The sequence below is a fragment of the Pygocentrus nattereri genome, chromosome 9, assembly GCF_015220715.1.
Source record: "Pygocentrus nattereri isolate fPygNat1 chromosome 9, fPygNat1.pri, whole genome shotgun sequence".
Classification (NCBI taxonomy): Eukaryota; Metazoa; Chordata; class Actinopteri; order Characiformes; family Serrasalmidae; genus Pygocentrus; species Pygocentrus nattereri.
Genome location: NC_051219.1, coordinates 38,251,161 through 38,279,001, shown reverse-complemented (window position 1 = coordinate 38,279,001; position 27,841 = coordinate 38,251,161). Strand labels below are relative to the sequence as shown.

The window sequence follows — 27,841 nt, the reverse complement described above, 5'->3', positions numbered from 1 at the left end:
GGTAAAATGGTGCAATGTTACATTTACATCACGTCTTCTTCTGTGAGTTTATTGGCCGTTTGAAAAGCAGAAATCTGATCACTGCCTGACTCATATAAACCCAGAGTTTCCCCGATATCTGATTACTAAAGTGCATATAAATACATTTATCAGATTACTGACAAAATCTGATTTTCTGCAGTTGTTGGATTATTAAGTGTGTGTATACACATTCAGTGAAAGCTGTAATAAAAGCAAAAAGTGGACACACTAAATACAGAAAATTTTGATATTATATTTAATTTTCTGTGAGGGGCACGGTGCAGGAGAGCCCACAGCAACTAAAGATCTTTACTGTGCCCCTCATTTATACTGACACAATAGGTGTTCTAAAGTAAACATCAAGAAAAGTTCAACATTGAATGCTAGATGCCGGGTTGAGTGGTAAGCCTTGAGAGGATCAACTTCTTGTCATTTTTATTCATTGAGAGTAAATCATTTTTTTGCACTGAAGCTCACAAAACGCTAATTATTACGGTGGAAGAAAATGAAAAATTATTTTGCTCTTTAAACACAGTGAATCATGCTCAATATGATCAAGAACATAAACTAAATAAAACGCCTATTTTGAGGCTGACTATATGAGTATCTCATGTATATCAAGAACATATGTGTGGCCGTTAGCCATGCTGGGCCCATGTCAGAAACAAAGGCTCTCCTCTTACTGTAATTCAGTGCCATATAATCTATAGCAGGACATTCATAACCCCCAGTAGAGTCCAGTGATTTATACTAGCCCCTTTTGTGCCTCCGTCTAACTCCAGCCATTTTTAAAGCAGTAAATGTGAAATGTCCAAAGGCTTTGCTCCAGCTTCTTAGAGGTGGTCAAGAAAAACAAGAGTGAGAAATTAAATACCATTCACCTCATTCACAGCCTATATTTTACTCATTTCTGTGCTGTGTGTGTTTTAATGACTGTTAGAAAACAGACAGTTTTAGTTCTAAAATCTTAGTGGCTGATTGGGTTTATTGTAGATATCGTTAACAATAAATGACATTATGTAATTTACATGATTTAATTGTATTAATTAAAACCCCGTCCGGCTTATTGCTCTCTTCAGAGACAGAGAATTGTCTGCCAGTTGGAAAATATTGGGAGGATTTCCTCTTTATTTGCAGGGACGTTGGGTATTTTTTCTTTGCTGGTCTCCCACCTGCCACAGATGATGAGCACTGAGCCAGTATAGCTCACCAACCTACCAAGTCAGGCCAAACTCTGACCATTAAATTACACAACAACTACAGCCCACCAGCCACAGCCTTATGCAAATCTGCCCCCCAAAAATATGTGTTTATTATTTACATAGATGACCCAGATAAGACATACAAAAAAGCAGGGGTGCTCAATCCTGGTCCTGGAGATCTGCCATTCTGCAGAGCTGGAATGTTCAGATACCTCTGAAGGCCTTCATTACTTGGATCAGGTGTGTTAGATTAGGACTGGAGCTAAACTCTGCAGGATAGCAGATCTCCAGGACTAGGATGGGGCGCCTACAGAAAAGTAAGAGAAAAATCTGTATTTTACTGAAGTTTTTCCATTATGGGCAACTTTTTACTTTCACTCCACTACATTTCTAAATATTTTTCTTTTTCCTCCTCTATATTATGATAAATCTGTCTTCCTTTTGGTTTATGCATGTAGAAAAATGTAACATGTTCAAATGAATGAAGCGCAAAGCAAGACACCAATCAGGGCACAGCGGTCACTTTGTTTTGAGCTTGTTTTGACCTGGTGGACATACTGACCCAGTGCAAGCTCATCCACACTATACTTAGGTCACTTTAGCAGGTAAGACAGGACGGTGTTAATACAATCATTGACTGACAATCACACATCAAAGAATTAGTCAACAGATATAACATATTGCTCTCAACTTTGTGGGTAAATAGAGCACAATATAGAAATATGTCCACATATGCAGTCGTGACTGATGTGTCTTTTTTCAAAATTTATACAAACACCATTTCATTTTATAGTAAATTTCAATATAGTAAAACAAAACTGATTTGTGAGCCTGTGATTAAAGTTTTTATTAAACTTAAACTTGTAACTAAGTTGCAAATAAATCTTAAACTGAAACTTTGCTTGTTCGGAAAATGTTATTTCAGAGCCACACTTTTTTGTGCTTATGATGCTTTTAATAGACACTAGCGTCACTAATTAATGACATTCTATTAAAAATTATTATTAAAAGTATTGTTATTTCTGTTAAATAATTTCTAAAGTAACAGTATCTTTCAAGAAATACAATCTGAGTGAAAGTGCAAAAGTATCAGGCTACTAATTAAAACTAATCTTCTAAGCCACTTATTGATTTTTATAAGCTTCTGCATAATTCAATAGTCATTCAGTCAAAAAGTAATTCAGAGTGGTTTGATATGAACGGCACTATTCTAGAGAAATATACTGAGTCAGATATCTTTACAGTGGTGATGACAGGAACCAGAAGTTGCACTGTCTACACCTGTATACTTTTTTTTACTATCCAGACTGACCAGTATGTCTACAAATATTGTTATATGTAATATTGATAATGGTAAAATACTGTGAAACAAATGATAAAAGTCGTAAAAAAAATTATTTTGGTCTGTTTTGCTTGCATGTAACTCTCCACCATTTGTGTGTTTTAAAAATATGGGTCTGGTCAAAATCTTATCTAAAAACTACAGTAAAACAATGTTTCACCATTTCACCATTCACCGGGCAGTGTATCCATAAATACTTTAGGTAATATCTCTCTGTATGGAAACTTCTAGAGGCATTAAAACTCCTCCCACATCTGGTTTCTATCACAACCACTGTGAATCTTTCTCACTATAGAATGAAGCATTTCACATCAAACCAAACTGAATGACTCTGCTTACATTTTTAATGAGTTATACAGAGGTTTTAAGTATTGAGTAACTTAAAGAGCTTCAGTGAAACTTTCAGCATCTATCAATATGAGACCTTTTTGGGATTCTTTTGGTGGAAAAGAAGAAAAAAACCCTAAAAGTTAGAGTTGTGAGGAACAACAAAGCAGTCCAGGTGCTGAACAGAAGGAAATTGAACAGAAAAAAGAAGCTAAAGCAGCTAAATGTCAAACCTGGAATTGAGTAAAGCATGGATTATTTTCTTCACAAATACAGTTAAAGTCAAAGTAAAAAAGTATCATCTTTTGGAAAAGCTCAATCAGAACAAACTGCATTTAAGTCCATTTAACTAAGTAAATGGATTTACTGCTCATTAGTACGAGCCACCGGGCGGCCAGGGTCCTCTCTGTGTGGAGTTTGCATGTTCTCCCCGTGTCTGCGTGGGTTTCCTCCGGGTTCTCCGGTTTCCTCCCACAGTCCAAAGACATGCAGTCAGGCCAATTGGATATGCTAAATTGCCCCTAGGTGTGAGTGTGTGAGTGACTGTCTGTGTCTGTCTGTCTGCCCTGCGATGGACTGGCGACCTGTCCAGGGTGTATCCTGCCTTCCGCCCGAAGGCTGCTGGGATAGGCTCCAGCATCCCCCCGCAACCCTGACGGAGAAGCGGCTTAGAAAATGGATGGATGGATGGATAGTACAAGCCACTTCTGAAAACAGTCAATTCTCATGCGTAGAGATAGTAAATTATTTTTATTTATTTATTTATTGTCTAATTTCAATGGTTCGAGTTAACGTGACTAACTGCTAATTTTCTGCAAAGTGAAATTGGGAAGAAACTAGATGGTTGAGTGAACATCTGTATGTAAAATGACTGTCAACTAGGTGATCTTTAACTCACATCAATGACTAAAAAGAAATAAACACATGATTTACAGCAAATGACAAACTTATTGCTAGTACATTTCTCCCCAAAATAACTGGCGTATTTCTGTTATTTTCCACCAGTGGAACGAAAAACAGAGGGAGAAATAAGCAGTGTGAAGCGGACCTCTGTTTGACCAGAGCTTCTGTTTGCAAATGTGACCTTGTTGTATGCGTTCATTGGTTGACATGATGGGTTAATCACGCCCTATTTTATCCTTAATTCATAAATAAACAACAGCTCTTCAACCCGAGCCTTTCAGCATGTCTCTGTGTGCAGGATGCTCCCCCTGCCCCAACTCTCTCTCTCTCCACTCCTTCCTGTCAAACATCCTGTGTGCGTCCCAAGAACAACACGCCATCGCTCCTCAAAGCTTGCGAGGAAATTACACAGAACCATTTCATCGTTTGAATCAAAGCCTCTGTTTCCTCCATGTTCTTTGGGTAAATCCCTGAAGAATGCCTTTCTTTTTCTTCGCATCTCTCTCTCTCTTTGTCTGGCTCTCTATCTCTCTCTCTTGCATGCTCTTTCTCTCTGAGACAACCACTCTGACTCCCACTCCTTATCGCTTCCTGACTATTTAGTCATTCCTTCCTTCTTTCACTCATCCACCAAAATGGTTATATACTCTATACACTCTAAACATTCATCAGTATCCTGGGGCAGTCATGGGCTGAAGGATAGTGACCCAGCATTGTGACTGGAAGGTCGCCGGTTCGATCCCCAGAGCCGACAGCACATGACTGAGGTGTCCTTGAGCAAGACACCTGACCCCCAACTGCTCCCTGGGTGCTGTGAATTGGGCTGCCCACCGCTCCGGGCAAGTGTGCTCACTAGAATGTATGTGGTGTTTCACTTCACAGATGGGCTAAATGTGGAGGTGAAATTTCCCCGTTGTGGGACTAATAAGGGTCATTTAATCTTAATAACAGCTTGTATACCATTTCAAACTTGTTACTTGTCTTCAAGAGGCCCAACAATGCCTCCATTTCCTTGGGAGGCTGAGGAGAGTCAGCCTTCCACATCAGCTGCTCTGCAACCTTTACAGGTCCACAGTGGAGACCACACTGACCAGCTGCATCACAGTCTAGTATGGCAGCTCTGCTGCTGCAGACAAGAAGGCCCTGCAAAGGGTGGGGAACACTGTGCACTTCATCACTGAAGCTGTCCTCCCACTCATAGAGGGCATTTAATAAAAGATGCCTGAAGAAAGCTAGCAGTATACCAAGCTACCAAGACACTCTCTGTTCCACTCGCTGTCATCTGGGATGAGACAATAAAACATTGTCTAGAACCACCAAGTACAAGGACAATTTCTACCCTCAAGCTGTTAAGCTGGTCACGGGCAATGGCACCTACCAGATCATGAATACAAACACTACCCAAACTATACAGATGTTGCACTTTAATCTTAGTGTGAATGACTTCGCATCTCCACTATATGGACAAAAAAGTATTGGGACAACCACACACTGTATGGACAAAAGTATTGGGACACCGACACATTACACCTACAGGGGCTTTTATGACGTCCCATTCTAAATCCATAGGCATTAATATGGAGTTGGTCCCTCTTTGCAGCTATAACAGCTTCCCCTCTTCTGGGAAGCTTTCTACAAGGTTTCAGAATGTGTCTGTGGGATTTTCTTGTCCATTCATCCAGAAGAGCATTTGTGAGGTTAGACACTGGTGTAGGACAAGAGGGCCTGGCTCACAGTCTCCACTCTAGTTCACCCCAAAGGTGTTTGATGGGGTTGAGGTCAGGGCTCTGTGAGGGCCAAACTCACCCAGCCAGGTCTTTATGGACCTTGCTTTGTACAAGGTAAAAAGCACAGCCACGCTGGTGGCTCAGTCACACTGGAACTGTTCTCCACAGAAAGTTTCCACTGCTCCAGAGTCTAGTGGTGGTGTGCTTTACACCACTGCCCCCGACGTGTGGCATTGTGCATTTGATTGTAGGCTTGTGTGTAGCTGCTCAGTCATGGAAACCAATTTTGTGAAGCACCAAACACACAGTTCTTTTTCAAGAATGCAAGACTGCGGTAACTGGCTTGCTAGACGACCAAAACAGATAATAGTTTAATAGTCATTTAATGATGCTATGTATCTTATGTTTTACAGGTGTTTTCAGTCAAGTAATATAAATACTAATCATCTCTTAATTCTATCTCTTCTGTCGTTGGAGTTCTATTGTTGTAAAACACATTAATCTTTTATTCACACTCAAATACGCCACTTCAGTTAAAGCTGGAAAATCTACAGCATAACTTCCTCTCAGGCAGCTTTTGGTGACTTACATCAAAGGCATGTAAATAACAGTATGTCATACAGTGAGCATATTATCACTGTCCAGAAAACAACAGGTATCTCAATTTTTTCAGATTTTTAGTTTTAACATTATTTCAGCACAGCAGTTACATTAAAAGTAAATAATCTTTCCTGTAAAGTTACCATGTCGGAGCTGTTCAAAATCACTTAAGAAACCAATACTTATTTATTTAATTACTTCCATAACTTGTTAGCTACATTAGACTCGTACACTATATTGCCAAAAGTATTCACTCACCCATCCAAATCATTGAATTCAGGTGTTTCAATCACTTCCAAGGCCACAGGTGTATAACACCAAGCACCTAGGCCTGCAGACTGCCTCTACAAACATTAGTGAAAGAATGGGTCTCAGGAGCTCAGTGAATTCCAGCGTGGTGCCGTGATAGGATGCCGCCTGTGCAAGTCCAGTCGTGAAATTTCCCCACTACTAAATATTCCACAGTCAACTGTCAGTGGTATTATAACAAAGTGGAAGTGATTGGGAATGACAGGAACTCAGCCACAAAGTGGTCAGCCACATAAAATGACAGAGCAGGGTCGGCAGATGCTGAGGCCCATAGTGCACAGAGGTCGCCAACTTTCTGCGGAGTCAATCGCTACAGACCTCCAAACTTCATGTGGCCTTCAGATAAGCTCCAGAACAGCACAGACAGAGAGCTTCATGGAATGGATTTCCATGGCTGAGCAGCTGCATCCAAGCCTTACCAAGTGCAATGCAAACCATCGAATGCAGTGGTGTAACGCGCCGCCACTGGACTCTAAAGCAGTGGAGACGTGTTCTCTGGAGTGACAAATCACGCTTCTCTATCTGACAATCCGATGGACGAGTTTGGGTTTGGCGGTTGCCAGGAAAACAGTATTTGCATTTGCATGACTGCATTGAGCCAAATGTAAAGTTTGGTGGAGGGGGGATTATGGCATGGGGTTGTTTTTCAGGAGTTGGTCCCTTAGTTCCAGTGAAAGGAACTCTTAATGCTTCAGCACCAAGATTTTGGACAATTTCATGCTCCCAACTTTGTGGGAACAGTTTGGGGACGGCCCCTTCCTGTTGCAACATGACTGAGCACCAGTGCACAAAGCAAGGTTCATAAAGACATGGATGAGTGAGTTTGGTGTGGAAGAACTTGACTGGCCTGCAGTCCTGATCTCATGCGTGTGAAGGTAGACGAGCGAATACTTTTGGCAATATAGTGTAGCTGCAGGGCAAGGATAAAGTAACAAACTGTGTTAGTGTCCTGGGTTGACTGACTTAATTTGAAGTGAAGGGAAAACTGCATAAATGTGATTTTTCTGTTTGAATTGTTGCCTCAACATCTCTCTTTTTCTTTCATCCTCTCTATTACACACATCTGTGACTCTAACACTCACCCAGATCTGAGCACTGGACCACCTTCAGTTGACAGTGACACCCAAACGGACACATGGGGAACTCTGGAGGTGACGGTTCCTCCATGGCTGAGCCTTCTTCCTCATCCCTCATCATCGTCGTCATCAAGCCTCCGCCATCACTATCGATGCCAAAGTCCCAGAAGCCCCTCTGCTCAAAGGGCAGTGCCAGAGAGAGAGGGGTCAGGCTGAACACGCTCAGCAGCAGGACACAGTAGTGGGAGAACATCACTGAGACACTAGTGACACACTGACACACTCTGACCTGAGAGAGAGAGAGAGAGAGAGAGAGAGAGAGAGAGAGAGAGAGATACAACATTGCTAAAGTTTCAAAACACTGACTTCCAGTTCATACAGTCCACATAGGCAAACTAAGCTTCAAACACAGCCAGTTTCAAATTCATCGTTTTTCTGATGTCATTCATCTGTCTATTCAGCTTACAGATGTTTTGCTCCGCCCATTCACAGTGAAGTTAATGAGGAGTGTTTCAGCCCAGACTGCTCTTTGAATGAGGTACAATGCAGGGCAACCAACCATTGAATTTTTTGACACGAATTGAAAAAGGCAGTTGCCTTTTATGTTGTTTCAAAATGTCATGATGAACGGGCCAACAGAAATGGTCTAATATGTCTTGGAAAAAAATATTTCTCCATTTACTTCCATTCAAATTTAAGAAATGTGTTCATTGTCTTATAAAGTTACCTTTTTTTGGAGATGAGAGGTTTTATTCTAACAGATATATCAGTCCTAAAAGGCACAGTACCAAAAACAGCCTGTTTAATTCTAAGGGATAGAAAAAGGTTCAAAAATAGTCACGTAAAAATGAATTATGACTGTTTTTGAAACATAAACCCACACTAGCATCATAAGTGAACCTCAAGGAAAACATTAAACTATGAAAAAAGTGGCCCTTTTTTGGGCCCTTTAAGATAAAAGAAAGTGGTTTAGATCTGTATTATCTTAGGGGTAACACAATATCTCACACATTTTGTGCCCCCTGGTTCTAACATCTTTTTATACCCCCTGGTTCTAACAGCAATTTAAACCCACTGGTTGCGCTCTTCATATACTTTTATGAACATTAACCAGGGGCTTCAGGGAGGGAGGGAGGATTAGATAGATTCCAAGAACTCCAAAGAGATAACAACTGAAGAACAATTGAGGACTAGTTATAAAAACAGGGCCTACAGTAGGGCATCTTACAATCTGTCACCCTTCCATGTAACATGCATACAAATGCAACACTTTTGAGAAGCAGCAAACATCACTTTATAATTTTGTCCCATGTTCCTTAAAACTATATTCACAGCTTGCTGCATGCTAAGTGAGAACTGGAGCTAAGGAGCTACATAATTTTGTGATAAGGGGAAATAAGGTAAGATAAGGGGTCCAAGCTAAACATTTTCAGGGGGGTACAAAACTACTAACACATCTACATGAAGCCGAGTGCCTCAAAATGTACCCTTAAGTTTTTACATAAAATACAGAATAATTAGTAATCTGTAGTTATTATTAAATGTCTAGAGGCAGCTTTGCTTGACTGTGAAACACTATTTGGAAAATTACAGAACAAGTTCTAAAATTTTGTCAGCTCTTAAACTTTTAGTTTGAATGGTGACTTGTTCTTTGCTCTGTGGACCCTGAGTGTGGACATGGAGTAAAAAGACAAGTCAGTATGTTTCCCTTCAACATTATTATAGTAGCAGGGCCATTTTCCCTCCGGCCGGAGGTCAGTAAAATCATTATGTGGTGACTGTCTGCTGAGTGCTCTTTTCAACAGAAGGCTATGAATAAATAACCGAGTGGTTTGTTGCCTTCTGCCATGCATTGATTTAATGTTCCACCCAGCACGGATCACCACACACCTGCACTGGAAATTAATATTACACAGAAATCCATTTAAGAAAAATTTTGCAAGCACTTGTAAAAAGTCTTTATCTGTGAAAAATCCCCCAAATTTTGGCAGAAAGGGGAGAATAATGAGACAGCTGGCATGTATGCATGCATATGTGTGTGTGTGTATGTGTGTGTGTCTGGGGCATGACTGGTCATACAGTTTGTGGTGGCGGTGTAAACGTCTAACAGGGATTTGCAAACACTCAAGCTATTCATTAGACAGGAAGGGGGTGTATTTCTGACCATCAGTCAGCGTGTGTGTGTGTGTGTGTAAGTGAGTGTGTGTCTGGGAGGGTGGAGAGCACATTCATGATGTCATAGCTGAACCTGCTCCAGCTGAGCGTGATGATGTCTCTGCTGTGACAAAGACTGAGCTGAGCCGAGGGTTCACTGTATGGCTGAGGGGTTACAGTCACTACTGCACCACTGATGATACTCCAGCCATTAAAGGAGCACTTCAGCACTGCTCCTCTTAATCCTAGGCCCAATCCCATGTCACCTCTTGCCCCTACCACTTAGCCTTCCATACTGCACGTTCACACCTAGGGGTAGGGAGTCCCAGTTTTTGTTGAGATAGAGGGGTAGGGTGAAGTGTTAGTGGCCATCTAAATATTTGGCCATGGCCATCTAAATATTTTTTCAGAGGCACACTTTAAATGGAGTGTTATGAGAAAAATGAAAAACCGGCAAGATGGCTGCACAAGCGACCAAAGAATCCCACAAATGTAGCATATAGCAAGTATTTTCTCTATTAAAAAAAATATATATATATATATATATTTATTTATTTATTTATTTATACACACACAATATACTAATACGTAGAGATATATTTTATTTACATGACGTCTATCATATGTTTTTAAAGAATCAGTGCATAAACACTTCTAAACAAAATCAACTGTTCTGAATGTATGTGGGGTATAAATAGACTAATCCATTTGTTGTAACACTGTTAAAACTAACCCCACCCTGTGGAGGCTGTACTTTAGCCTGGCTAGCTCTCATTGTGGTTGTTTAAATGCTTCAAAATGGTGCTTATTATAGCCACCAAGAAGGCAGAAAAACAACAGTTTATTAATAGCTAATTATTAGCTATTTTTAGTATTATTGAATTATATGACTTATACACACAACTCAATAATCAACTGTCTCTAAGTCTGTCTCTAAGTGCATCTTGAGAAATATCAGTCCAATTGAAGTCAAATTTGAGGATAACATTGCTATGAGATTGTGTGAACATGGCTCAAGTTATGTTTACTTGAACCTGATTAGCCAAAAATCTCTAATAAATGTCCATATTACATTTTACCTTATCGTCGTTTGTGTCCTGCTTTCCTTCACATACAAATGAATCTGCAGTTGCTGAATTCCATCAGTTCTTCAGTCAAAAATATTATTTATTATTTATCATTTATAAATTAAACAGTCTGCATAACTTGTTTATTTTATAGAGGGAATAATTCAACATATTATCAGCATAGTTGTGTCGTTAGAGGTTTCACAGGGAAACCATGGAGAAAGTGAAAGTAAGCAAGTTTGTATTCAATATATTGTATATATTTTGCAGTATTTAACAAGCGTAACTAAAACACCACGTCTGCCTCATCCTAATGCATAGAATTCAGCAACTGCCCAAAAGCAATTATCATTTTTGTAACAAGACTTGCCTCATGAACTCATTTTAGGTGAAAATACTCCAGTGTCTCTCTTGATAAACCAGTCGTTTAATAGAATGTCATTAATTAGTGGGACACTGATGTCTATTAAAATGATCATAAGCACAAAACACTGAAGGCAAACAATTTCCAATGGGTAGAACCAAGTGGCAAATCAATCTTTACAAACAGGCAAAGTTTCAGTTTAACATTTATTTGCAACTTAGTTACAAGTACAAGTTTAATAAAAACTTTAAACACAGACTCACAGATGAGTTTCCTTTACTATATTGATCTGTAGGTCTCTGTTCATAAATATAAACTAGCCAAAACAAATTTACTATAAAGCAAGCAAGCAAAATGTATTTATTCAGCTCTTTTTACAACACGTGTTGTCACTTTACTGAAAAATCCAGGTCCAAGCCCCACGAGCAAGCCAGTGGTGACAGTGGCAAGGAAAAACGTCCTAAGTGTAGGAGGAAGAAACCTTGAGAGGAATCAAGAATCAGAAGGGGAACCCATCCTCCTCTGGTTGACACCGGAGAGCAAACAGTGTTAGTATAAAGTATTGGAGAAAACACGTGGAGCAATGGTTGATTAGATTAGTTTTTTGCAGCAGCAGCATCATTGGGAGGGTCAGTTCATGAGGGTGAGGTTTGCACAGCGTTGTACAGAATGAAGCTCAATGGTGGTCAGAAGGCTGGCGAGCAGTGGGCACCCGATCAAATGAAAAAGTGTTTGTATAAATTCAGAAGAAAGACGCGTCAGTCACAACTGCATATGTGTACATATCTCTACATTGTGGTCTATTTACAAAGTGACCGCTGTGCCCTGATTGGTGTTCTTGCTGTGCGCTTCTTTTGTTTTGACATGTTACATTTTTATGTCCACAAAAACCAGTGGTAAAGTAGCCTTTAGTGGAGCAAAAAGTAAGATATTTGACTTTGAAATGTAGTGGAGTGAAAGTGAAAAGTTGCTCAAAAGGAAAAACTTCAGTACAGATACGCGAAAAAACTACTTAAGCACAGCAACCAATTACATTTACTTAGTTACTGTCCACCACTGGTTTGTGGTAATCAGTAGTATGACACAGGTGTGTCAGATAGAGAGTGAGATGAAAAATGTTGGAGTTTTCCTTTAATGTCAGCTTTAAACCAAACCTGACACACCATCCAATGTCTTTCCACTTGACAGCCTCGAAGTGTGATCCTGGCAATTAACCAAAGCAAACCACAGCTTAAACTCTGACTTGTCACCTGCTCCCGTTTCTAAACATATACTTAACTTTATAAAATAAAACCGAGCAATTACCACTCACTGCCAAGAGTATTTTCCTTCCTCAAAGTTAGAATGTTCTTATTCGTAATGACAGAGGTCATAATCTTTAATTTGTAAGTGCAATGAAAGAGAAAAATAAGAACCAAATTTCTGTCTCAAACACCACTCAACCTCCATATAAGCCCTTACTGAAAACTTGTCCTCACTTCATTACCATGTTGTCATCATAAGAGACACATGGCTGAACCAGAAGGACCAGATGCTCAGAAACCCCGACTTTTCCTCTTGGAGGAACTTCAGTGATGCACAAGCAAAAGAAACATCTGCAGTGGAAATTCCGCCCTCGTCTCTGTCACAATTAGAACACAGTGTTCGCAGATGGATCCTCAATGTCAGCACATCATGAACAGGGCATTGCAACAGGCAGCGGATATAAGAGTGGATATTAAGCTGGTCCTAAAAAAGACATAATATCCCAGACAGCGGCCTCATGCAAGACAGTGGCCTTAATAAATATACTTCTTCTGTAAAGTAGTAACCATATCAATGACAATACACACAAATACTAATGTGAAGAATTTAGAGGTTGTTTAAACACTACTGTCCAATAGAGAAAAGAAAATACGTTTAAAAAGCTCAAAAAATGATACAGAGAAAGATATTGAGAGAATGGGACTCCTAACATCTGTGTAAGACCTGGTAGACACCAAAACGTCACCATCAGTTAAACGGTATTTGAAGTTTTCATCTTTGGTACAGGAGCTTCACATGGTGTTTCTGTTCATCCTTCCACAGTAAGACGACAACTCAACACTATGTGTCTGAAGGGATGTGCAGCTGTCAAGAAGCCTTTACAGAGAAAAGGAAGTAGACAAAGCAGACAATGTGCAAATCAAACAAATAAGCTGCTGGTGTTCTCAGAAAAATGGACTGTCCACGCCAGAGTCCAGACCGCAACATCAGTGAATGTGTTTGGATTACTTGGATGGTAAGAAGCAGAAAATGCAAGTCCTAGGACTGAGAAATATCCCTGCAGAAAACTGAAAGCAAGACCCCTGACAAGAAAATAAGCTCTGATATAAAGGGAGAAAACACACCCACACACTCAATCTTCTAAGCTGCTTATCCTTCTGGGTCACGGGGGGGAGCTGGAGCCTATCCCAGCAGTCATTGGATGGAAGGCAGTATACACACTGGACAGGTGGGAGAAAACACATTATACTGAAAAAAATGGGTCACTTATCCATATGTTATGGTGTTGCTCATATGTAAGATCTTTCTGGAGGAGTATTATTGAACATCTGTCCAAGATCACTAATGTTTATATACCTCTTCAAGACTAATGATTTTAGGTGACACCTCTGTATGTACACTCAGTAAAGTATTAGCTAAAATGATACTGGAATGCATGTCCTATTCTTTTAACCCAAAATGTATATTATACTGTGAAATGTGGAACAAGGCTGTAGAGTATTTACGTTCTTTTGCCTGGTGGCTTTGTAACACTTCTCAATACTTCTGAATAAATTTCTTATTGTTATAATTATTATTTTTTTAAAAACTCTGAAAGTAATTTATGCCTATTCTCCTAGATGTGCGATCATTAACTGTGCCTGTTTGTTTGTTGAGATGGAATAATATGCTACTCTCCTGTACATAACAGTTACTGTGAAAACAATAAAAATTTAATCTTTAACATTAAAAAATGATTAAAAAAACATTATATCAATTATGTTTATATATTATAAGTTGTTGAGGCTTATGTGAAATTTCTTGTAAAATATATTGTGTATAGACTATTTTGACTATTTGACTCTTGGCAAAATCCCTGTTATTATCATCTACTGTTGTCTACCAGTTAAATAACTAAAGAAGACTGAAATTAACCTCAGTTGTAACAAGTTGAAGAAAAAAGGTGCTATCAAAGGTGAGGTGCTTCTGAAGTTCAGGTAAAAATGCACAAAACTCACTCTATCCAATGCAAAAGGGCAACTTAATCTGGTTAAAAACATGATGTTTTGGCCTACATGCAAGGCCTTGATCAGATGTGACAAACAACACAAAAGGACACCATAAAAAAAAAAACTCTCAAATGAAAAACAGTTGTGGCCTCTTATTCAATGTCACTGGTCCCAGTTAAAAAAACTGGGCTAATCGCATAAATATAAGCTGTACTCTCCCAAACTTTCTGCCGTGTAGAAAAAAATTGGTTATAAAATGCTCATAATATTCCAGTAAAATTAACCCTAAAAATTCAGGCCCAACCAATTTTTAGTTCTCTATTTTCAATAATTAAGTATAATTAATCATAGGACTGTAATTGGCTTTGAGGTGTAAATGGTTCTGTTTTTTGGTAACACACTTGTTTTTTCATCTTAACAGAAGGGTTTCCAACAAATATGAAGAATATTAGTTATTTCAGAGTTGTCAAGCTTTTCAAGGTTTACAAGAGATTGGTAAGTTAATCAGCCCAAAATAGTTTTAGCACTACTATAGCTGTCAACTGTGTGTGTATTCCTGAACAAAGAATCGCACAGATCAGCACTTTTTTGCCCTCTCTGTGGCACAAACTTCATTCAGGCACAATGAAAAAGGCCAAGCTATGAAATGGATCTTTTCTGCAGAGAGGCCTATTACATCTCGCCAGGATGAACCAGACCATTGAACATGCATTGGTCCACTGGTTATCATTCAAGACTTTAGGACTACAACAACTTCCATCCTGCCTTTGTTTATGGGTGCAGCTTTAGAGCATCTAAAAACTCACTAAGTTTGGCAAAAACACCCTCATGTTCTTTGCCGCCTCTGACGGGACAGATGATCCCCGACCTAATAAAACTAAAAGCTTTCATTAGCCTGAGTGAAAAAAAATGCTAAAAACAGTTTGTGTTGGTGCTTAGAGGAATGATTTAACGAAAAATTTCTATTTGCCCTTGTTGTAGCTGATCAGCCGTGACACACCTTGGTGTCCAAGTTTTACATTTACATTTACAGCATTTAGCAGACGCTCTTATCCAGAGCGACTTACAAGAAGTGCTTTGTCAATCTAGAGAAAGTATCTTTGCTAGTTACCAATAGCTTAGAGAAAAAGACAGTCCTGAGCTCAGATACTGCTAGAAACAAATATGTCACTGCAGACACCAAGAGAAAAAGAAACAGAGTTGAACGCAGAACTCTGTGCCATTCAATGCAATACAATAACAATAAGATACAATGCAATAAACTACAATACAGAGTGCAGTACAATAAAATAAGTGCAGCTTATAATTCAATGCCCATTTAAGTGCTGTGTAAAGAGATGTGGTTGGATAGTGTAGTGGTCAACACCTCTGTCTTCTATGCTGTAGACTGGGGTTCAATCCCCACCTGGGTAAAACACCCTACACTAAACCAATAAGAGTCCTTGGGCAAGATTCCTAACACCACCTTGGCCTACCTGTGTAAAATGATCAAATTGTAAGTCGCTCTGGATAAGAGCGTCAGCCAAATGTAGGAGATGTTTTGCTTCTTTCTCGCACTGGAGCTTCAAGGCTAACATTGCTAACAAACACTCAATAGACACCCAAATCTTTTTTGTGAATACATCCACAGAATTTCTCTCAACTCACTGAAACATCATCGAGGTCGTCATTAAGTTTGCACAGACTTGTCAGTGTGGTTTAGGGTAGCTGAATGCTGGGGCAGACAAATGAAAGATTTATACACATAATTAAAAAGAAGCAACAAGATCTGTGAACTGGATCTGCAGCATCCATTCCTTATCATTTCAGCTACATGGTGAAGTTTATTTTTGTAGTTCATAGTCACCCAAAAATTGGGTGTATGTGAACTTCCAGTGTCTGTTAGCAATGTTGGCCTCACTAAACTAAAGAAGCCTAATTTAGACACCACCCATGTCGTTGCTGATCTACCACATCTGGGGTAAATGGAAAACTGTTGAAAAGAGATTTTTTTGCCAAACTATTTCTTTAATCAACAATACCTTTAATCTGTGAACAATGTCTCTATGTCTCTCTTTATCTTTGCCTCATACCATCTCATCTGACACATAATACATTTATCCAACTCCATCTCTCTCTGAGTTACTCTCTTTTAAACAGAATCTGTACATGTTTAGTATCAAAATCAATGCTCTTTTGTTCTCTAAGGCCAGATGCATTATCACAACAGCTTGGCCAGACGTTTCGTGTTAAATCTTGGCATATCAAGGTGAAAGGCAAACAGAGGAAGCACTGGGACTGATGAATGTACTCTTAATAGAAGATGTCAGTCAAAAAGACCTCTGGGCCTAAATGTAGTTCTATGAAAGTGTATTTGTACATCCCTCTACATTTATCTGCATAAGTAACAGTTAAATGAAAGAAAAATAGAAAGGCACAATTACAGAGAAGTCTGCATCCAGCTCACCATGCAACAGCCTACAAATTAAATTATGGACACCATAGCACTATAATATAGATAAGTATATGCGCCATTTTTATAGTTTGGAATATTATTGTGCCCAGCACTTTCTGAACATTTTAATCAGCCACTGCTCAACAATATATAGTATACAGAAAACCACTGTGGAGTTTTAAAGAACAAGGCCTGATCAACAGGCTACTTCAGACGGGACTGAGAGAGTGATAGAGATCTTACCATATGTGATGATATTAAAGAGGCAATAGTATTGAAAGCTTAATTTTCTGTTTTCTTGTTTTGTTAGTTTGTTTAGTGTGGTATGTGGACATTGTTAAAGTTTCAAAACACACCGTTCACTTCCCAGCCCATGCATTCATAGGTGGAAACGTACTCATAGTTGAAATGTAAATGTGGTTTATGTGACCACAACAACCAACACGCTTACAAAGATTCACCCATTTAGACTACAGCAGTGTGAGTTAATGTTATACAGGATGTTTCAGCCTGTATACAGGGGAGCCAATCAAAACAGAGGTCATTTACCTATACCAGTCTTTCAAGGCACTGTAACAAAGACAGCTTCCAAGGAATAATGTAAAACAAAAAAATATGAATCATGACATTTTAGACACAAGTAACCTCACCTTAAAGGCTTGTAAATCATTCACTATCCCACTCATGTTTGGCAGACTGGAAATTCTCCACAAGGGAGCGCTATTAGCAGTCAAATAGCTTTTGCTGCTTCATAGGAGTAGTGCGTCACCTTAGTGACACTGTGTGTCCTTGTTGGTACACTCTTAAAAATGATGCTTCTTCAAAGGTTCTTTAATAAAGAAAATGATTCTATATAGAACCATGGACATTTAAAGAACCCTCTGCATGATTAAAGGGGTCTTTGCATTGTAAAAGGGTTCTTTAGATTTATGGAGAACACAGGGTTCTATATAGCACCAAGAGGGTTCTTCTGCTTGTTACAGGCTTGACATCATGAGTTTTCCTTTTCAAAAAGGTTCTATATAGACCCATATGCAGCACATTTTCCATCAATCTCAAAAACCCTTTCATGAAACAAAGAATATTTCAATCATGGAAAGCGTTCTTTGAGTGTCCATGGTTCTATTTAAAACCTTTCTTTTTAAATCATTTTCCTTACTAAAGAACCGTTAAAGAACCACCTTCTTTAATGTGCATGTAAACCCACCCAAATGTAATTATGTAATAGAGGGAATCCACTTCATTGAGAAGAATGAAATAAAACAGATTTATGATTTGGCCCGTTTAATGTCTGCCAGTCGAATCTTTGACTCTTCAGACATACCAACCCACCCTGTCTCACTGCTTCAATGTCTAGTACGGAATTCGGAATGTGTGTGTACTCAGTTACTCAGTTAACCCTATACCAGCATTTGAATACTGAAATCAATGTTTGGTATTCACTACGTTCTATATACTGTGTTATGAAGAACGTGTACAACAAGGTAGGCAGTTACGGCCACGCCTTATTAAGCCCTGATCTTGTTCCCACGCCTTACTAAGTCATGGCCACAACTTAATCATCTCATTCCCATGCCTTACTAAGTCGTGGCCACACATTAGGATCTTGTTCCCATGCATTAATAAAGCGTGGCCACACCTTATTTTTATTTATACAGGATGTCACCAGCGGGGCTCCGTACGGAACAGCTATATTTCTCCGACAAACTAACATGTTCTCACATCATCCACTGAGGAGAAAAGACTTTGTGTAGAAGACGAGAGGATCTAATCAGCAGCCAATGATATATCGGGTATCATATCATTTTTCCCCTTTTTGTTGTTTGCGGTTAACCGTCTATCCAATCATGAACAATTATGATTTCCCAAATATCACAATTTATTCGGATTCACATCCATATACTGAATGATTTTACCCTCTCAGGTATAAAAATGACCAAAAATGGCCATAATTCATTTTTGCATGACCATTTTCCAACCTCTCTTTATCTGCTAGAATTAACGAGGCTGTTTTTGTTCCTGCGCCTTCAAGACTAAATATATGTAAATGACTGATGTTCTAAATGGCTGTCCAGCACGTCTGGCCTCTCACAAAAAGCAGCTCTGTCTAAGTTCAATGTTGATCTTAACTGCTGTAGACTGAAAAGTAGATGCACATGAATGCGTTGTTTTTTTGTGACATCACAAAAACAATTCAAATTCAAAGCATGCTGTATAGACCGGGGAGGGGCGGGACCTTTGAATACTTTAAAAATGTTTACATGCCACATCAACTCTTATTTTAAAAAGTTTGGTTTTCCATGATGGCCCATTTAATAGCTCCCCTTATCTACGTCTAAATCATCTCCACATATCTAACATTCTTTCTGCTGCAGGGACAATAAACACAGCTTGACCACTCATGCAAGGCGCCACAGAATATGGCCTTTGGTCTTTTAGATTTAAAATGGTATGTAGTACATCAGCATCCCCCGTTTGACCCACCAAAGAAAAAAGAGTTTTAAAGCTTCACTAAAGTATCTACTTCACAACAGTATATCTCAGTGGGTTTACATTACAACCTGGACTATTATTCATAGAGACATGTCAGCCCTATAGATCAGCAGCTCTAAATGCTGTGTCCATCCTTTGTTTAAGAAGTAAACATACCAGAAATTGGCAGCATTTTTCTTACTGTTGAATAGAAAAAAAACAATCGCTATACAGTGCGCCGCATTGTACAAAATAGCAGCTAAATTACACTGTGCTCTCTAAAAATGGCCCAGTTTGGCTTGGCAGGAGGAATGCAAGAGGACTGAGACTCGACTACCAGACGTCTCTGCATCCTGCTCACCGTGCAAATGCCTATGAAGTACATTAAGAAGGCCATAGCACCATAATATGCATAAGTATATGTGCCATTTTTATGAGATCTGAATATTGCTGTGCACAGCACTTTCTCTTAAGAACCTTTTTTTTAATCAGCTGCTGCTCAACAATACACAGAGCAGGCTGTGAAGGTTTTAAAGTGCAGACTAACTTCCACTAAGGGCCCGATTAGCAGGCTAATGTGACAGCACAATACAAGGGGGGGGGGGGTCGGGGGGCGCAGGATAGATCTCATTGTGTGCTGTAATTGATAACAGAAACATCTGGCTGTAAAGCTGTAAACCACTGCTAAGTCGATTCTATTGACACAAGAACAAAAGGAATGAGAGACAAAAAAGAAACGGTATTAGGAGAAGAGGAAGCCTAATCCCACAGTTAGAGCCAAATATATGGGCCGACAGACTGATACATCCGATTACCACTTCTCAGGGCCACTGTGCACTCGCAGAAATGCTGTAAACATGAAAGCACGCCTGTCAAACACACGGTTAGGTCTAGCCCACAGAATGGCCAGAGTTAGACAAAAGAGTAGCTTCTGCTGACTCCTGGTAATTACATACACCACATTCCCCTTCGACAGGGGCTGCAGGCTGCTATTTCTGTCACCCTCACCCCATCTATCACCGGGGAACTTTGTTAGTCTTAGAGGCGCGGTAGTGTGTGAAAGGGACAAGGAAAGAAGAAATGAAAACAGAAGGGAGGGAGGACAGAGTGTGAGAGAGAGAGTGAGCGACGGAGAGAGAGGGACATAGATGCAAAAGATGGACATTGCAGACTTAAATGCTGAACATGAAAATAAAAATGAACTAATAACACATACACACACTGCCCACATGCATGCACTGCCCGTCATATTGCACATGAAGACAAAGACAGGATCTTACACTGTGTCCAAAAGTTTGTAGACACCTTCTCTTCTAAAATAAAGGGTATTAACAGGGAGTTGGTCACCCTTTTGCTGCAGTAATAGCCGAAACTCTACTGCAACGGCCTTGCACTAGACGCAAATAAGGGTCTGATTGCATTCAGTGACAAGATCTCATGGTGGGTGATTAGTTCTGGATCACACATGCTCTATCATTCCAGAGAATGCAGCTCCACTGCTCCATAGCCCAATGCTGGAGAGCTTTATACCCCTGCTTGGCATTGGACACGGTGACCTTTGGCTCCAAAGTGTCACATTCTAGTGGCAAAGTTTTTTTTTTTTCTCCCCAGTTTAGCTGCTGCTAGTTCCCACATGCTACAAGATGCTACCAAGCTGGATGGGTAAAAGCTAGCACATGCTTCTTCCGAGACAGAAGCAGCCAGCCACTGCATCTTTTTAAAACTGCAGCTAACACTGTCCATCACAGCTCAAGATGCTAACAGCCAATTCTGCAACAGGAGGCTGCAATGGCTAATGCTTACTGACACTAATTCAACCAGAAAAAGTGAGGCCAAAAAGCTTTCTTGGACTCCCAGTCACGGATGGCTGTGGCATCGCCAGGGATCTTATTCATGATATCCTGGTGATAGAGCCAATTCTAATTATGGTTGTGCAACACAGTGCCTTTTGTGGAGATTATATGTGCTCTATGCATGGAATTATACATCTGTGTCAGCAGTGGGTGCATCAAAAGTAGCTGAATTCACTAATTAGAAGTGTCTGGATACTTTTAGACAAGCACTGCATGTCATTTAGCATCAATTCAGATCATTTCAGTATCTTGAAGTCAACAGAAAGGTCAGCAAAAAAGGTGAAAATGTCTTGCTAGCAATAATGACTTGGTAATATAGTAAAGTTTTTAGCTAGCATTAGCTGTTAGGTAGCGGTAGTTTCAATTAGCAATGGAGTAATATTTGTAAGTCTAAGGCATCAAAAACCCAGAAACTGTCAGTAATTAACAGTTAAATGAAACTTAGCAAAGCATGCTATGATGTAGCTCACTCTCCCTCAACTTCCATACAGAATTAGACACCTGTGGACTAATGACAAAGCCACCTTAGTTAACAAGGCCGCTCCAGAATGCCTTCAAAAGACTGTAGCCTCAGTTTGTTCACTTAATGAAAAAAGAACAGTCTTTGACCTTCAAGCCTGTTTGAGGCTCTGACATGCACCAAATTGCTCATAAAAACATTTATTGTGGTATATCAGCCTGTCTCCACCTAGTCTGAAGAAATGCTAAATGTCAAATCTTTAATTAAAATATACTCAGCTCTCCAAAATGATTTGTCATTCATCTAGACAATATTTGAATGTGTCATAGTGAGTGAATGAAGGCACGTTGGCATATTTGATTACCGCAATAAAAAAATTGTGAGCTAAAAACCAGCCAGAGGGAAGTTTCCATGCTCATGTGTCTGTTTATGTTTGTGTCTGTATGAAATATGTAGTTTTTAATATGGAAAACAGCTATGCAACATTACCACTGCTGTAGCACTAAACTCAAAGTTTTGTCCCATTTCTCACCAGAGGATTTGTTAGCCTTCTTAGAAACTGACATTAAAACAACATAATTTCTCTGAACCACCCCACAAACAAAAACATACATTTTTGTTTATGGACTGAAAAACACTAGTGGAAGTGTTAGATACAGCCAGGAAGGAATCTGAGCATCTTATGGTGATGAAAAAAGCAGCAACATTCAATTAAGATAATGGCACAACTTTGGCCGCTGAAATACCAAAGTTGGGAGGAGGAAAGTGTGAAGTTATTGGCTTTTCACTTTGAAAGGCAATGAACTGAAATGACCTCATTCTGCAACAATAGTGCATTTGCTTGGTAAGGCCAAGATTTTGCATGATGTGCCTTATCCCGTGCCCTTAACCCATACAAGTGCTGACATCCAGGGTCAAATAGGATCAAAACACCATGCTCTTCCACTCTAGTCTAATATTATTACTATAGCATTATTGCTTTCAATTTCCCCTTATATGTGTTACTTAAGTAAATAGCAATATTGTTATTGGTGTATATGAGAATAACTCATCTATGCGCTGCTCTAATTCCTCCAGCACTGTGCCCCCACTGCTCTTGTTCTCACTCTTCCTCTGCTCCCTGGCTAACCATTGGGCGGTTCTGTGTTCCAAGCATTCGGCTGGATTTAACTACTGTCTCGACTGTAATTTGGTGACTTGTGTCCCTAAAAAAGCCTCTTCCTGGCAAAGTGTCTGCTACCACTCTACTTGGATGTGGTGCCTGGCATGAAACCAGGCCAAGGCAGGCCTAATCAACAGAGCACAGAACCAAATCCAGGCCTGGCAAGAAGAAAACCAAGCCAATGAGTCCAGGAATCACAGGAAAACTGTTTAGTGTTGTGGTCAGCTGGCTGTCACTGGAGTTCTATGTTATACAGTATAATTTGAAAATGATGTCCTCATTTCCAGCATTTTATTCAAAAACAGCACTCAAAGGCTGAATCTCATATGGCTTGATAGTCCCTATAGTCCACAGTTTGCTGGTTTCCCTGTTTGATCACCCCAGCTAAACATGGGAATTAACTCATGAGTTCAACCAGGTTTGTTTAAACTGAAAAATCTGTGCAGGACCTACAGGACTAAAGTTCCCACCCTCTGTTGTAGGTCATGAAATAATGAATTTTGTACCCAAATGGCTCACTAATGAATTATTTCATGTACAGTGGAGCCATTTGGGACTGAGAAAAAGGGTTGGAAAGAGGAAAAATAACTAGTATTGAGAAAATGGAATGGATACCGATGCAAATAATCCATATAATTATTTCCCCTGTCCTTACAGAACCATAACCTCAAACATAGTTTTTGGGAATTCTTTTAATATTTCACCTGAGTAAAAAAGTAGCTACAACTTTCTGACAGTCTAACCAGATACACATCCATATCTGCTCATGTTCTTGTGTCTAACCACAGTTGCCTGCACCTTGTGATCATCCCCACAGTCTGAGGCTTTCCAATACTTCATCCTAAAGCCAAGAGTGTAGTGTGTAGTCTCCAACGTTCAGCCACAACACTCTTGTTCTCCCTTTCACTCCTCCCTCTGTTTATTGTTAACGGCTCCACTGGAAATCAAGGAATATTGCAACACTATTTTCCCTTCAATACCATGTCTCAGTGGAAGTGACTCAATTAAACTGCCAAAAGGGTTCTTCTATTACAAGCTTGAGATCTAGAACCCTTTTCAATAAGGTTGTGCAGGTCAAAAGGGAGTGCATGTACACATATACCAATAAATAAATATATGTGTGTATTTATAATTTATATATATATATATATATATATATATAGACACACACACGCATATATATATATATATATGTATAAATGTGTGTGTGTGTGTATACATGTCTACACACACACACACCTATATGTGTAGAGATGTATACGCACACACACACATATATATATATATATTCTGTGCATACATATGAATATGTATGTGCAGATACATCCTGTTTAATATGAAAAGCATTTACATTTCACTCAAAAAGGCAGTAAAAACTTAAGCTTAATTCTTAACATTTATATTATAATGCACTCCATTATAATTAATATCACCACAAATATCACTACAGAATCTCAGACTGGGTATTTGTCATGTAGATTTCTGAAGAGCCGTCTTTTAACACCCAGTTATGAATCTGTCTGCTCGTTTTCCCTCGTAATTCCTCGTCTAATAACTCGTCTTTCTCCTTTCCAGGCCAGAGAACTGAACTCACGCATACCGTCGCACCTGAGCGCGCTGAGTGTTTCGGGTGCGCTGCAGCGCCATCTAAAGGTCCTGATGAGAATTACCACACAATCACAACAGCTACCGCGCTTCATGTCGGCGCGTCTCACATGGAGGACCGCGATAAGAGCGTAAAGGGAAGAGAAGAGAAGAAACAAATACCGCATGCAAGGTGAAGTTCATCACTAGCGCTTACTTTGGAAGGTAAATGTTTACCTCCCCCATTGGTTTCCCATCGTTATTTCATAGCAGTCCATCAATAAAACTCCTGTCAATAAAAGTTAATCAAGATATTTAATTGAACACTGAACAACTAGAGCAACTGTTGGCCTCGGTTCAAGAAGATAAGCAGGCCAGTCTCCTAAATAATGCGATATATGACTTAGAAGAACTTAAGACGTGCCAGATAGAACTTTTGAATATATCTCTGAAAAACCGCAGCTGACATCTTAACTTACCTTAAACGGCGGGGTCCCAGTGTTTTGGCTTGGCGTCTGAAATAGTTCCTCTCTCCGCGTAAAGACTCTATGCGTTCATGTCTTTGTATCGTCGCAGTTACAGAGGGTCTCTCAGCTTTCTCAGGTCATGCAGTCTGTGTGTCCGGCGGAGTTGCAGAGTACCGAGAGCGCGCGCACCACTCTGAGGAAATAGCGGAGGAGCAGGGGGGTCCAGCCCAAAACTTGAGCCAGCCTCTCACTGAGGATGCTGAACACACCACCAGGGAATGACTCTCCATACGACTGCTCATAAGCGTTTATAAGTCATTCATATTCGTTTGTTTTCTGCCACCAGTTTCAATGGAAATCCCTTCTTTTCATCCCACAGTGAATAGTTATGATAAAAAGCCATTAAAAGTGGTTTGATGTGGCTGTTCTGGAGAAGCTTACTGAGTCAGAAATGTTGAGTGGAACAATCTCAACAAAGAGGATTATTGTGCCAAAGAAGGCTCTGTGGCTGGCAACAGTCGAGGAACTCTTCTGGGGGCTATAGAACCATTTAAAAAGTTTCCTTAAAGAACAATACAGCATGTTTTTCATCATAAGGAAGAACTATTTCAGCATTCAAATGGTACTTTGAGCTTTTGTCCTTACTGAAGAACCCTTGAAGAAACATTTTGTGGGGTGCAGGAACCGGATCTGAAGCACTAAACACCCCCAAAAACCTAAATTACAGAAAGTTCTTGCACGGCTTTTACCATTACAGACTGTAGTCCATCTGTTTCTTTGTTATACTTTGTTAGCCCACTTTTACCCTGTTCTTCAGTGGTCAGGATGGACCCTCATAGAGCAGGTGTTATTTGGTCGGTGATCATTCTCAGCATTGCAGTAACACTGACGTGGTGGTGGCGTATTAGTGTGTGTTGTGCTGGTATGAGTAGATCAGAGTTTTTAAACACTGTGGCCACTCACTGTCCACTGTGATAGACCCTCCTACCTTGCTGCTCTACCTCGCAGATGCAAAGTCAGAGATGGTAGCTCATCAGCTTGTGTTGGTCATCCTCTAGTCCTTAATCAGCGGTCACAGGAAGTTCAAAAACATGTGTCTGATCCACTCATACCAGCACAACACACACTAACATGCCACCATATTGTCAGTGTCATCGCAGTGCTGAGACTGATCCACTGCCCAAATAACACCTTCTCTGTGGTGGTCCTGTGGGGGTCCTGACCACCAAAGAACAGGGTAAAAGTATCAGAGATGGACTACAGTCTGTAATGGTAGAACTACAAAGTGCACCTATATAGTAAGTGGAGCTGATAAAGTGAATTAGGTACATCTAATCTATTAATAAATGAAAGAAATATTTGCGACCTTACTTTTTTTTAGTGGCTAAATAATGGCTCTCATGCAGGCTCTTGTGCACAGTTAGCGTGCCCTGCACTTCATCTGAGAGGGAGTCAGAAAGATGGTTGCCTTAGTTTTTCTAGTCAAAGTGCTTTTTTTAAGAGACAGATTATTAAAACTAAACAAAGCAATGAAATGTTCCCAGCTGGTTTGAACAGATTTATATGATCTGGTTACAGGCTGTGCGCCTCCCGGATACTGTTCGTTTCCTCGTCGTAAACCAGGAGAAGGTCCACAGAGAGAGAGAACAATGCTTTAATCTAACACTCTCAAAAACAGGAATCGTGGGTGCGTGGCATGTGCACCTATTTAAACATAAGAACCAGTTGTCACTCCTGAACCCGCTTAGAGATTTTTCTGTTGGATTACTTTGTGTAGAACCTCGCCAGCACAGCAATGCTAATACTCTGTGAGGCATTCCACACGCTGAAGACTGAGCGGGTACTGGAGCAAACAAGTTTGAATCACATCATAGTAAAAGTAAATTTGAAGGATCTTCACGACTCTGAACATGAGCATGTCTAGGCTGTGAATCCTTGGTGATCTATGCAGGTCAGCAAACTTTACCAGGTAGAACCTCTAATGAAAAGGTTCTTCTGATCCAAGGCTTGTCTTATAATGGTGAAATGGTTTGAATTAGGCCCAGTCCCATTTCACCCCTAGCTCCTACCACTTGGCCCTTAGCCCTCTGTTTGGAGAGTTCACGTTTAAGTGATAAGTGATAAGTGATACTTTTTTGATCCCACAACCGGGGAAATTCCACCTCCGCATTTAACCCATCCATGAAGTGAAACACCACATACACACTAGTGAACACACACACTAGGGGGCAGTGAGCACACTTGCCCGGAGCGGTGGGCAGCCCTATCCACGGCGCCCGGGGAGCAGTTGCTCAAGGACACCTCAGTCATGGACTGTCAGCCCTGGGGATCGAACCGCAACCTTCTGGTCACAGGGCCAGATCCCTAACCTCCAGCCCACGACTGCCCCAAGGTAGGGTGTAGGGTGTCCCGATTTTCGTTGAGATAGAGGGGTAGGGTGAAGTGTTAGGACTACACGGCCCTCCAAATGGAGGTTTTTCAGAGGCACACTCCGGCAAACCGGCAAGATGGCTGCACAAGCGACCAAAGTAACACACCAATTTAAGTACATTATCAGTTAAAAAACTATGATAACCACCGTATTATCTTAGTTTAATGTTGTTTCAATGTATTATGGTCGTTTTCTTCAAAACAAGCATTAAAAAAGTATGCTAATGTCTCGGTAGCTAGCTAGCTAACTTTCCTGTTCCACCTTAAATGGTCCAGCAGTACTGACGCATGAAGAATGTGACTGCTGCACCATTTAAGGTGGAATGGGAAAAATTCGAACAAGAATAGCTGACTTCAGCTTCATATCACCAATGAATTAGCTTTGGATTGTCTTGTACCTCCTCTTGCATATGTTACCCTAAATGTAGCTAAAGCCCAGCAGTGAGGTTACTGAACCTTTCCCTTCTCTGCTATCACTGAAGTCGGGCCGGGTCGCCTACAGAGCACCTCTAGTATCTGTTAATGAAGCAATGTTTATTTATTTATTTATTTAAGGATCCCATTTTGTCAGACAAGATTTCAAACACTACTCTTTGTAACTCAGTTCCAAGGGGTTAGGGTGATGTTCAAAAACAAGGGGTAGGGGTAAAAAGA

The 27,841-nt window shown here is 40.1% G+C and overlaps 1 protein-coding gene across 2 annotated transcripts in view; it reads right to left on the bottom strand.

Annotated features, from left to right (window-relative positions):
• bgnb (biglycan b) overlaps positions 1–24,967 on the bottom strand; it is a 32,693-nt gene extending 7,726 nt beyond the window's left edge. The window contains exons 1-2 of one of the 2 annotated variants that reach the window (XM_037541197.1): positions 24,770–24,967; positions 7,514–7,796 (exon numbers count right to left, since the gene is read on the bottom strand). In XM_037541197.1, the coding sequence (XP_037397094.1) occupies positions 7,514–7,760 (247 nt within the window). In that variant the 5' untranslated portion in view covers positions 7,761–7,796; positions 24,770–24,967. Of the gene's footprint in view, positions 1–7,513; positions 7,797–24,769 lie in introns of those variants that run through there. The other variant, XM_017712715.2, reaches the window with a different exon arrangement.
• Positions 24,968–27,841: the final 2,874 nt, after the last annotated feature.